Source organism: Molossus molossus, unplaced genomic scaffold (genome assembly GCF_014108415.1).
Source record: "Molossus molossus isolate mMolMol1 unplaced genomic scaffold, mMolMol1.p scaffold_m16_p_1, whole genome shotgun sequence".
Classification (NCBI taxonomy): domain Eukaryota; kingdom Metazoa; phylum Chordata; class Mammalia; order Chiroptera; family Molossidae; genus Molossus; species Molossus molossus.
In genome coordinates, this window is record NW_023425344.1 from 239,146,153 (window position 1) to 239,158,304 (window position 12,152).

General features: G+C 39.4%; 1 protein-coding gene across 1 annotated transcript in view; it reads right to left on the reverse strand.

Annotated features, from left to right (window-relative positions):
* Positions 1 to 608: 608 nt before the first annotated feature.
* Positions 609 to 12,152, reverse strand: part of EML5 (EMAP like 5) — a 161,916-nt gene continuing 150,372 nt past the window's right edge. The window contains exons 35-44 of the mRNA XM_036277252.1: positions 11,101 to 11,309; positions 8,855 to 9,012; positions 6,222 to 6,336; positions 4,777 to 4,965; positions 4,482 to 4,654; positions 2,948 to 3,110; positions 2,585 to 2,688; positions 1,698 to 1,851; positions 1,056 to 1,156; positions 609 to 788 (exon numbers count right to left, since the gene is read on the reverse strand). Of these exons, the coding sequence (XP_036133145.1) occupies positions 752 to 788; positions 1,056 to 1,156; positions 1,698 to 1,851; positions 2,585 to 2,688; positions 2,948 to 3,110; positions 4,482 to 4,654; positions 4,777 to 4,965; positions 6,222 to 6,336; positions 8,855 to 9,012; positions 11,101 to 11,309 (1,403 nt within the window). The 3' untranslated portion in view covers positions 609 to 751. The remainder of the gene's footprint in view (positions 789 to 1,055; positions 1,157 to 1,697; positions 1,852 to 2,584; positions 2,689 to 2,947; positions 3,111 to 4,481; positions 4,655 to 4,776; positions 4,966 to 6,221; positions 6,337 to 8,854; positions 9,013 to 11,100; positions 11,310 to 12,152) is intronic.

The following is a 12,152-nucleotide window of genomic DNA, read 5'->3' on the forward strand; positions in this document are numbered from 1 at the left end:
TCCAGTGAGGCTTATATATGTCTCCTAGGGAAATAATGTTTGCCTTTTAAAAACATCCTTCAGGGTGATGTGTGTTTCCTTTCCTTATGGAAACAAAAGGATATATTTTATTGAACTATGAACCTTGAAAACTCTAAAAGGTACAAGTTTTGTTGAAAAGATAATGAAGCCCTGGCCAGTTTGGCTCTACAGTTAGAGCGTCAGCCCACGGTACAAAGGGTCACAGGTTTGATTCCGGTCAAGAGCATGTATCTCGGTTGCGGTTCATTCCCGGCCTTGGTAGGGGTCGTGTGGGAGGCGACCAGTGGATGTGTCCCTCTCATGTCGATGTTTTTCTCTCTCCCACTCTTATCTGAAGATAAATAGAAAAATATCCTCAGGTGAAGATAAAAAAAAAAAAAAGATAATGAAAATGATCCAAGTTGGGTTTTTAAGGTTTTGGTTTGTTTTTTGAGGAGTGCTGTGCCCTACACCTCACCAGCTGGTCTGCCAATTTGCACACTCCCCCAAATGGGGATTGGCTCACTATCAAGTATTCAGTCCATCCTTGAAATGTAATTATCTGGCAGTGTGTGGACTGCGGACAGTTACCCAGTGCATATAATAAATATTTTGAATTTAGCAATATTCTATTTTGATGATTCCGGGCATATATCCCTGTCACAGTCTTAAATTAGCACCACCTCTCCCTCTTCTGTAATTCTGGTTTCTCAAGGCTGTTAGTTTATAGTCTTCTCAGCATCCGTATCTTTCAATGAGGCATGTGTACACATTTCCAGACAAATAAACTGCAATCAGAGGGAAAAGGGAGTTCATTATATTTCTAAATTTTCAGAATAAAATTTTCAATTGAGCTTCTAAACCATATATCTATATAAATTTTTCCTCATTAATTCCTTTTATTCTGTATTTATACATAGTATGGGACTCCAAGGAGCCATCTGCTTTTGCTACCTTGCGATGCTAACAGCCCATAAACTGAAGCTGTAGAAATGATACTCAGTCTCTTCATAAGTAGCAAAGACAGCCTGCTCTTGGGCCGAGGAAGTACCAACCTGCAGTCATCACCTCCCGCACTAATCACATGTCGATCACCACTGGTAAATCGAATATTTGTCACATGGGGTGAATGACCCAAGAACCTTTTGTGCTTTGCCTTAAAAAACAAAAACAAAACAAAAAACAATGAAAAACAAAGCTCAAAGGTATGTGATGCAGCCATAAAGTGAAAGGTTGCCATAAGGAACCATAATTTCCCATCACCAGGGCTGTGGAGAGAGGAGGGTTAGGGCCACAGCCAGTGATTACGAGCTTTTCAGATTAGTGATGGATCTGCACTGAATGCGAACCAGGGGATTTGGGCAGTCAGATGTCTACAGCTACTCTGAAAAGTTTGCTCTGATTGAAAGCATTTGAAACTTGGTAATAGATTGATTAAAGGTTTGATAAAAGGCTAATGACAGCTTTTTATTAGAATAGTTGCTAAAGATGGTGTTACTTTGGGCAGGGGGATATAATTTCTAATAGCTGTTACTTCAGAGTAAGCGATTTAGGAAGTTTTTTTAAAAAACTTGAACACAAAGTGTTTCCAAAGCAGGATACAATAACACATTGAACTATTATGTGGGAAAAAGTACTAATAACCAGATGTCTAAAATGGGAGTATAATTATGTAAAATGCTAAATCAAACACTTACAAATTTTTCAGGACATGGGAAGTCAAATAACTTCACCATGCCAAAATCATCTCCTGTTACAAGGCTGATTCCTGAATGAGACACACAGGCACAGGTGACGTCTGCCTTCTCGGCGTGTCTGGACCAGATTCCTGTAACTTCACCACCTAGAATACTACAGGGGAGGAAGGAAAGAAAAGCCACCATAGCAAACAGATAGGTTTACCATATAGAAACAGAGTGTTTTGGTAATTAATCTCTAAGTATCTAATTATGTTGTTTAAAACACAGGAAGCAAGTTGTGATAAGGTAAGTTATCTGGAGTCCTGAGTTTCATCTGGGATGTTAACCCTTTCCACTTAAGATTTTATAATTTTAAAGGTTTACATATTAAATAATCCTTTAAAAATTAATACTGTATGAGAGCTGGTTTTATAAAAAGTGATGCTTATTCTATAGGAATTTGATGGCAGTTTTCATTTACTCTGAGTAAAAACATGGATACTTATAATAGTTACATGTTATACAGCCAGCAAATTTGAACAAACTTAAGGTTTCATTTCTAACAGCTGCAAGAGAGTATTCCTTTCAGACAGAAATAATACAATTGCCTAACAGTACCCAATATATGTTTTCAGTGCCTGTTGTTAAACTTACAACATTAAAGGAAATATCAGGGCATCTTTAAAACCATAACTTTGATTTCCTTTCTGATAAATCACAGAAACTGATAAAGCCTGGAAATACAGGCAACCAAAAGCAGTCCCACTCTGAGCATGTCATTCTCCTCTTAGGAAAAAGTTAAAAATGTAACAAAAACTTAAAACTCAGAATTAACTGTTCAGAAATAGCATTTTCCTAAGTGACTGTCAGTCAGTCCTTCCCTACTTGAATACATGAATGTTTACCTGGTCCATGTAGCCCAAGTAATTCTGTCAATGGCAGCCTGGTCCGTAAGATGTCTTCCTGAAGGCACTTCGTAGACATGCCGTTTATAGCAACCAGTGGAGACCTGTCATCACACATTAAAATGGGACTAAGTGGTATACTAGCAAAGTGCTACTTGATTTACATTTCTAACATTACTAAGAGTGTAAAAGATGACTACAAGATCTTGTATAAAAAAATAGAGAAAAGCACTTAATAGAATGGCAAAGAATGTTGCGTGAGCAGTTGAGGCAAGCACTCGGGAGCCCTGGACACGGGAGTTCAGTGCACGCACTCACAACGGGGGAGGGAAGGTGAATGGGCGCCTAGCCCTGGTGCTGCACCTGGAGGTATCTACTGTCTGCGGAGAAGTCCATTTGAATGACGAAGCTCGGGATGTCTTTGCAGTAGCTGATTCTGTGAAGGGTGGGGCCCAGCGACAGGTCATAAAAATCCACAGAGTTCTCACTGGAACCCACTGCCAGAAACTGGGAATCTGGACTAAATCTGAACATGTAACAAAACGTAAAAGATGCATTAGGTGACAGGAAACTAAGCAATTATTTCAGACTTGTGACTTTTTTCTTTCCAGCTCTCAAAAAGAAGTGTATGTGTGACAGGGCCTCAAACAGATTTACCTAATAGAAACAACCGCTTACGTACAGAGATTATACTTGTGTTACCTGAAACAAAAATCTCTATATTTCACTTCAATTTTAAATTGTTTCTAAACTTTCATCTCCTAACTCCTTTAAAAATATTTGTTTTTTAAAAACCACTAACAATCCCTGGCCAGTTTGGCTCAGCAATCAGAGCATTGGGCTGGACCAAAGAATCGCCAAGTTTGATTTCCTGGTCAAGGGCACATACCTGGGTTGCAGGTTCAATTCCTGGCCCTGGTGAGGGTCCCGAGGGAGGCAACCAATTGATGTTTCTCTCCCTCCATCCCTTCCATTCTATCTAAAAATCAATGGAAAAAATATGTCCTTGGGTGAGGATTAACAAAATAATAAAAACCACTTACAATTACATAATTGCCAAGTTATATAATTCACTAAGGTAATCAGGATTCTTTCATCTGGAAATACCGTGTCTTAACAGCAAAGAACACAGACCAGCTTAGCACACACAGGTTATTAGATGAAGTGACATTTCTTGAGGCCTGGATGAAAGACAGGACTATTTGCCTAATGATCATGGAAAGCAGCGTCTCACAATCAGTCTTATGAAAACTTCCATGAGTCTTGCTGAGGTAGGAACCCCAGGGACATGGGAGCTAAGGGAAGCTGCCATTACTGTTATGTACTTAAGTTCTGAGGAAGGTTTCACTTGTAAAAGGGTTTTACTGGTGAAAAGGGTGGGAGGCTCTGACAGACCTGGAGTATCACCTATGTTGAGCACAAAGAAGTGCTCAGTAAAGGGTAGCCACCGTTTCAATAAGCTTAAGCACTGAAAAATAAAGGTGCAAGAAAAGGAAGTTCAGGTTCTGGGCGTAGCAGATGTTTAATGAGTATTAAATGAAAGAACTATATATTCAGCTGAGATTAAGAGAAGTAAGATGTTATAACCCAAACTTTAGTTTTCCAGGCTGACAGCTTTTGAAGGGCAGAGGAAAGATAACTCTTGGCGGGAGGAACTTTCTGGACATGTCCAGTGTGATACTCATCAAACTTTCACTGAGTACTTGCTATTATAAGGCACTGTAGTTGGTGCCCAGTGGATTCGTAATTTAGCAAGAAGTAAATAAATATACAAACAGCTATTTCAGGACCCCGTTTATGATAAGATAAAATGCTATGGGTACCAAGGGCCTTTTTTCTAATGCAAACTGGGTCATTTAAGAGTATACTAGAAATACAACTCCATTTGTTGACTAACCTGATATCATGGATTGCACATCGTCTGTCTCTCTTCTTTCCCCATATTTTTAGAGAGCTCACCAGTAAAATAATAAATTCTCCATTTTTCATTCCAATAGCCACCATGTCCCCTTCAGGGCTGTAACAAACAGTACGAGCAGCATGTCCCAAATTCACTTTGTTTAACATCTTCTGCATAAGAACCAAGAGTCAGAACTACATTAAGTAGAGTACTTACAAAGTAAACCAGTTTCTTCCCAAAACTCAACACAATTCTGAGAAATTATACCATTTTAAAAATGGTTTGTACCTACTTTATCAGCAATATCCCAGAGTCTCACTGTCCCATCTTCGGCAGCAGAGAGGAAGAAATCCCTGGAAGGATGTGTTGCTAGGCCCCATATGGGTCCATCCACATGACCATTCACTAAGATATTACATGCTGCATTTTTCTCTCCAACTTCAATTATTTCAGCATTTCTTGTCCCAACTAGTATCTTGCCCTGAAAACACAAGTGGGACCAATAATGTAATACATTAGAATGACCCTAATGTGACATTTGACTTATTGTAAATATATATCTGGTCTTCATCTCATTTCTGGCACTAAGCTCCTAAAACCCTTGGAATGGACCAAGTGATGACAGCCTTGAAGGTGTCTTTTGGTGTGTTAATAAGGTGTCATTTAGATGCCACTTAAGGATGGAGACTCCTAGGACTGAACCCTTCACTAGCAGAGTCTGATGCTCTCCTGGGTAGATAGTGTCAGAACTGACTTGAATTTTCAGACACCCGTTGGTGTCGGAGAATTGCTTGGGGTTGTGTGGGATCCCCCGACCCCACTCCATTAGAATTGGGTCCAGAACCAAAATAACCTACATTTAAAAAAAAAAAAGGTTTTATTGAATTTTTAGAGAGAGGAAGGGAGAGAGATATAAACATTGATGTGAGAGAGAGAGATTGATTGGCTGCCTCCTGCACACCCCCCACTGGGGATCCAGCCTGCAACCTGGACTGGTGCCTTAACCTGGAATCGAACCAGGACCTCTCAGTCCATGGGACGATGCTCAATTCACTGAGCCACAGTGTCTGGGAAAAACAAACTACTTTAAGATAACTTCCTGCTTTGCACTATCTAGTGCATGCAGTTTTCCATGACTCGCACATGTGCAAGCGCACTGGGCTGGGTTGCATGTCAGAGTCCAGCCTATAAAAAGTATCAGCTTTCCTGTAAGATAATATGCCTGGCTTCTCCAATCACCAAGTTTTGACTTCGATGATATTTTAGTCTGAAGGTCTCCAGAGGTATAGGAAGAAATTATTGGATTTTAATTAAAAATAAGTATAAAAAAAGTAAGCTTAACTAATATGTAATGTACAGACTGAAGATAATACATGTAGATAATGCACAGTCAAAAACTTTTATAGAAATGTGTGTTTTTACAAAAATGAGACAGCAGTACTGGTCAAAATGAGTCAACTGGAAAGGAGATTCAGTTCTGTCTACCATAGCTGAGTCAGCAGATTGAAGAAAACATGGAGGTGTCAGTGCCGAGGTGAACGGCGCCCTCCCCACGCATTGCACAGGCGCAGACTGCGCACTGCCCACGGCCCAGGCAAAGAGCAGCAGGAGCAGGCAGCTAGACCTGGCAGGCAAACCCGTCTAAGTATTATTGATCGCCTTGCCGAGGGTGAGAGAACCACAGGCATAAATGCCCTCTATTTTATGCTGCACCATAATGGCTCAAGGGACATTTACTTTGCCTCTGCACACAGAGCGAACGCAGTCTGTGACCTGTCCCGTCTCAAGCCGGAAAGCACGGCATCGCCTCAGTTCCTGATCCCACAGTTTGACTGCTCCTCCTTCCTTTGACCTAATAACACAAACAGAAACAGCATTTACTATTGGCTATTACAAATAGTTTTATTAAATACTAAATTATAAGCAGGATACTAAAGAAGGCCCATTGATATTTACAATTTACTTCATATATTCTAAACTTCTTATGGCAATTTTAAGATATACTATACCTAGGTCAAACATTCAGTTTAAGCACATTTTATTTTATAAAAATTAATTTTCCTGACAACACCATAATTTTATCTAGCGTCCTCCAAACATGTTTCCTTTCATAATACCTCCTAAGGAAATGTACAAAATGATTTTTAATGCTAAGAGGATGATGGGAATGTAAGGCTGGATCAAAGGATCCCAGCTACCATGCTATAGGATATTGTTTTAAGGGCCAAAAGAGAGACACACTTTTTTCCTACTGTTCTTATTCAAATATCCTACTGAAAATAAAATCTTTAAAAAATACATCTTTGATCTAATAAGCTGGCCTATATACACACATTTTTAAGTATTCAGGCAATCGCATTTTCATTTTGCAGTAGCGGCACCACCAAAATGTTCCATGTGAGCCTTGGCATTTGAACAGGTTCATCCTATCACTTAAGTTGTAAAACCATTCCTAACATTAAAATACCCCACTTATGTCCTCGTGTGAGGGAGGGAGGGAGGGAGGGAAGGAGGAAGGGAGGGAGGAGGGAAGAAAGGAAGAAAAATACCCCACTGAAGCAGTTACAGGCTGCTAATGAGTAAGGGGTGTGCGAGACTACACATAAAAGACAAAGTATAGCCCTGGCTAGTTTGGCTCAGCGGTTAGAGCAGCGGCCCGCACACCAATGAGTTGTGGGTTCGATTCTGACCAAGGGCACATACCTCCTTTGCGGTTTGTCCCCAGCCCTGGCTGGAGTCATGCAGGAGGCAACCCGTCAATGTGTCCCTCTCATGTCGATGTTTTTCTCTCTCCCACTCTTATCTGAAGATAAACAGAAAGATACCCTCGGGTGAGGATTAAAAAAGAAAATAAAAGATAAAATATAGTCCATTTATGGTTTTTCTCTTGGAAAAAATGAAAAAGTGTACTGCTTTATTTTCTGCTAGATAAACTGGTTGCCTTAGGGGGAAAACATGTTCTTGTACCATAATACAGTCTTCCTTTCTGAGAAAGGCAAATGCTGCTGCATTTGTCTTTAATGGATACATGTGGGTTCTTTCCATCTTGGTCACATTACATGTTACATTTTAACATGCATATAAATACGTTGGTAGGAAATCAATGATAAGTATCTGCTTTCCACTGGAAGATTTGAAAATCACTCAGAAAAAGGCCTCTCTTCAGACTTAAATTTTGAGGTGTGTTAAACATATCCAACAAGTTTTCCTCGAGCAAAGCAAACAAGGTAGTTTTTTTCTAGCATCCTCTTATCCTTACGTAATGTAGCAGTATGCATTTACCTCTCAGGGTCCAGTCTGAACAAAAAGGAAGCGGTCAAGATTCATCCTGGGTTAATAGCCGAGATTCCCCCATGAGTCACCTATTACTTAGCAAATATTTATACAGGCATATTGACATCAAGAAAATCATCTTTTATTTACTGATTTTTAGAGACAGAAAAAGAAGAGGAGGGAGCCAGACACATCGATTTGTTGTTCCACTTATTTATGCATTAATTTGTTGATTCTTGTACGTGCCCTGACCAGAGATCAAACGTGCAACTTTGGTGCATTGGAACAATGCTCTAACCAACTGAAACTACCTAGCCAGGGCCAAAGAAATCAATTCTTAACTTGCAGAATAATGACCTTATCCATACCTCAGAAAAATTATCACTCTAGTTGTCGGAGTTTAGTTTATTTACAATGTGCACACACACAAAAAGGAAGTCATTTACAATCAGAAATAAGGCCCTGGCTGGTGTGGCTCTGTAGGCTGGGCATCATCCCATACACCGAAAGGTTGCTGGTACGATGGTCAGGGCACATGCCCAGATTGTAGGCTCAATTGCCAGTAGGGGGCATGCAGGAGGCAGCCGATTGATGTTGCACTCTCATATGGATGTTTCCCCCTCTCCCTTCCTCTCTCTCTCTAAAAAATAAATAATAAACCATTCTTTTTTTTTTTTTTAATCCTCACCTGAGGATATTTATTTATCTTCAGATAGAGTGGGAGGGAGGGAAAGGAGAGAGAGAAAAGCATTGATGTGAGAGAGACACATCGACTGGTTGCCTCCTGCATGACCCTGACCAGGGCTGGGGACAAACTGCAACTGAGGTACATGCCCTTGACCAGAATCAAACCCAGGACTCATTGGTCCGCAGGCTGACACTCCAATTGCTAAGCCAAACTGGCCAGGACAATAAACTATAATAAAATCAGAAAAATCAACGAAAAGGCACATAAAAGGTAATAAAAGGAGAAGCACATGACAAGGAAAGTCAGAGAGGATAATGCACATAGCCTAGAAATAACTAGAGTAGCTGCACACCGCAGGCAGACGCAATGCATAAATGTTCAGGAAGGTGTGAAAAGAAAAGGGACTCACGGCCTTTCCTTGCCACCAGTCACAATCAGCCCATCTCGAAGGGTGGTGTACATGGCAAACACAGGCCCGTTGTGAGCTCTGGCCACGATTCTACACAGTATGTGATCTTTCCATACACAGACATCTCCACTGACGGTACCTGTAAACGTCAAGTTATTCTGAAAAGGAGTGGGGAAGATAAACTCATCAAAAGTTCAAATAGAGTTCAAAGAGATGCAATTCTCTATGTACATGTGAGTGTTTCGTCTTGGCTACGGAGAGCATGGTGTGGTGGGAGAAACAGTGGACTCAAGGGTCAGAAAACCTGAGCTGAGGCTTCTCTTTGTCAGGGCTTATCTTTTCTCCAGTTCTGTTGCTTATTAGGTGTGATAGCTTTGGACAAGACTTTTTTTCTCATGCGTATCACCAGCTTTTTCACGTGTAAAATGAGGGAATTCAGTCTCTAAGGTCTCTTCCAATTATAAAATACTATAATTCTAGTTCGTATCATCCCTTTGGAATGTTTCCTACAATTGTAGCTGCCCAAGAAATGACTCTAAGGTCACTAGTAACCGAGAGTGAAAAAAGAATAAAAATAAGAAGTGAAAAGAACTTTTTACCAGATTTGCTATTTTGTCAGAGGAAGTAAAACTACTCTCTACTGCAAAGTTGCAATTTTTCAGATTTCACTAACTCATGAAGTTAAAAATGAAATTAACACTTGCCGTTTCTTATAATCAAGATAGCAAAAGTTAATGCATTTCTGCAATCAATCCAAAATAAGATAAATTTGATAAGGTACCAAAAGCTTATTATGTAATGCTTTAGGTCACTTTAAGAATTGCAATCCCAATATAGTTCATTATGTGGGAAATAAAATCCAGCATCGTGTGCTATTTTCATCCCATTTTTAGCTTCACTTTTAGAGCAACTTGTGTAAGACCTTTCACGCAAACAATACGGAAAGAACCAATAGGAAAATAAGCCTGTAAATGATAACAGAAAGAGATTTCTCTTTAATCTTCCTGAGAATCCTAGTTTGTATGTTTACTTTCCCAACAATTTAATGTTACTGTGAATTCCTCAGCATTTATACTTATTCTCTGTAGCTTATATTTGAATAACAATTATATTTGTCATCTAGGAGCATTATTAATTCATGCCTTATCTGCAACTAGAATGTAAATGCTTCAAGTGTAAAAACCAAAACTGTATTTCTCCTGCGGTTTTCACAGCTCCTACCATAGAGCTTCAAAAGGCTTAAACTAAACAAAACCCACCTGGTTATGTGATGAAACATTCTCACTGATTGCACTGTTGCCTCAAACATAAATGTATAACTAATATTTTAGTCTTCGAGTTTATTTTGCATCAAGAATGGGCAATTAACTACATAAGGAATTTTATATGTGGAGAAAGTTAATCTACATGGGCAAATTAAACACCAGAAGCTTCTGAATGTGAGGGTTTCACTTCTGGAAAGGAATTACTGGTCTTATGTTAAGAATCCCCAAAAGACTTCACCTAAGTTTGACATGGTATGGTCAGCATTTTCACTGGTCTTTTTCTCAGAAACATAAATGTGCTTAAAGGTTCTAAAATTATAATTTTCTTCCTTCAAGTATTACCTACCCACATAAACACTAGAGTAAAGAAATCCACTTAGATTTTTGATGCACCAAAGGATCTGAAAAGCCTGGTCAGGTCAGGGTATTAAAGGAAAGAGATGTGAAGTGTAAACACAATCCTGCTGGAATGGCAGGGGGAGGAAGTGGTTCTTGAACACTTCCTGTTAAGACCAGGAATCCTGTTCTTGTCCCTGAATGAGAGACACTGGCCCAGAGCACTTCCAACTATGTGAGAAGCAGTGAGTTAAGATGACAAAGTTACGAAATCCTAGACCCATGTACCACTTAAAAATTACATTTCTTGATTTATCTCTCTTTTATTCTGACAAATTTTTAGGACCTACGAGGTTTAGCTTGACAATTACAAAATTAACACAGGCTTTTGGGAATGGGAATGGCAATGGCCCAGGGATGCAAATGTTTCATTACAGTCCTCCCTCATTAACTTTCTCACTCCCTGATTACTGTAAGTGTAAGATTTTGAAAGATGAAATATATGCATGACCAAGACATATGTAATGATTAGTGGATTACAGTGCCATATAAATAGCATTAATATGGCTTATCTAAGGCAAGAAAATTAAAAATCCAATCTAGGTAATTCAACGTCCACCACTACACGCATTCTAAGAGACATACTGCACCAAATGCAACGGCAAGCATGGTCTGCATCCGGGCGTCTTCCAGTGTGCTCAGTAGCCCCTTTTTGCTAAGAAGAGCCCTTCCTGCCAGTGTCCAGAACTTCACGTGTTTTACTCCCACTGAGACAAACTGGGAATCTGAATCTGGTCGGAATTCTGCCACAAAAATACGTTGGTTGTGACCAGCTTTGCTGGCAATTTTGGCACCTGATAAAAAAAGACATGACAAAATCATATAGGTTAATATAAGAACTAAGCTAATTTTTATAGGATCAACCAGTTATTTAAAATATGTAGTTCAAAGAGCAAATGCTTATATAAAAAAATAGAGGGTGTTTCCCCTGCACTGCTACCTAGCAATCACATGATATACAAAGTGCTTGTGTAGAAGGTCCTTTCTAAATATTTTTGCAAATGATGTCTGTATGGGGAGCTTCATTATCATTTAAGGGGCATTTTATTAATTTATTTTTGGTTTTCAAAATTTCATTGAAACTAAAAGTTGCTTGTTCTTCCACCCCATGAGCATCCACCCAGCTGCCTTTCAACTGGTCAGCTGCATGACTGCTCTCATCAGTTAAGAGGTATTTTAAAGTTTATACTGATTTTTTTTAGAGAGAGAGGAATGGAGAGTGAGATAGAAACATGGATGTGAGAGAGCTACATCGACTGGCTGCCTCCTGCATGCCCCCTACTGGGGATTGCATGTGCCCTGACCTGGAATCAAACCAGGACCTCTCAGTCCATGGAATGATGCTCAATCCACTGAGCCACACTGGCCAGGCTTAAGGGGCATTTTAGGTTTTAGAAGCCATATCTTATTGTTTTTTCTACGTAGTGCTATGAATTCACTTTTTCTAGTAGCTATGTATCTGAGAAATTTGTCTGAAGTGTTTTAAATAATATGACCCTATAAGTGATAATGATCTTCCATTATCACTTATAATATAGATCATTTCCATTCTTGATTAAGATCCTCCAATCAAATAATAATTAGCAAAATACATAGTTTCTTACTGAAAAGAAAGAGCAACAAATCACTTATTATAC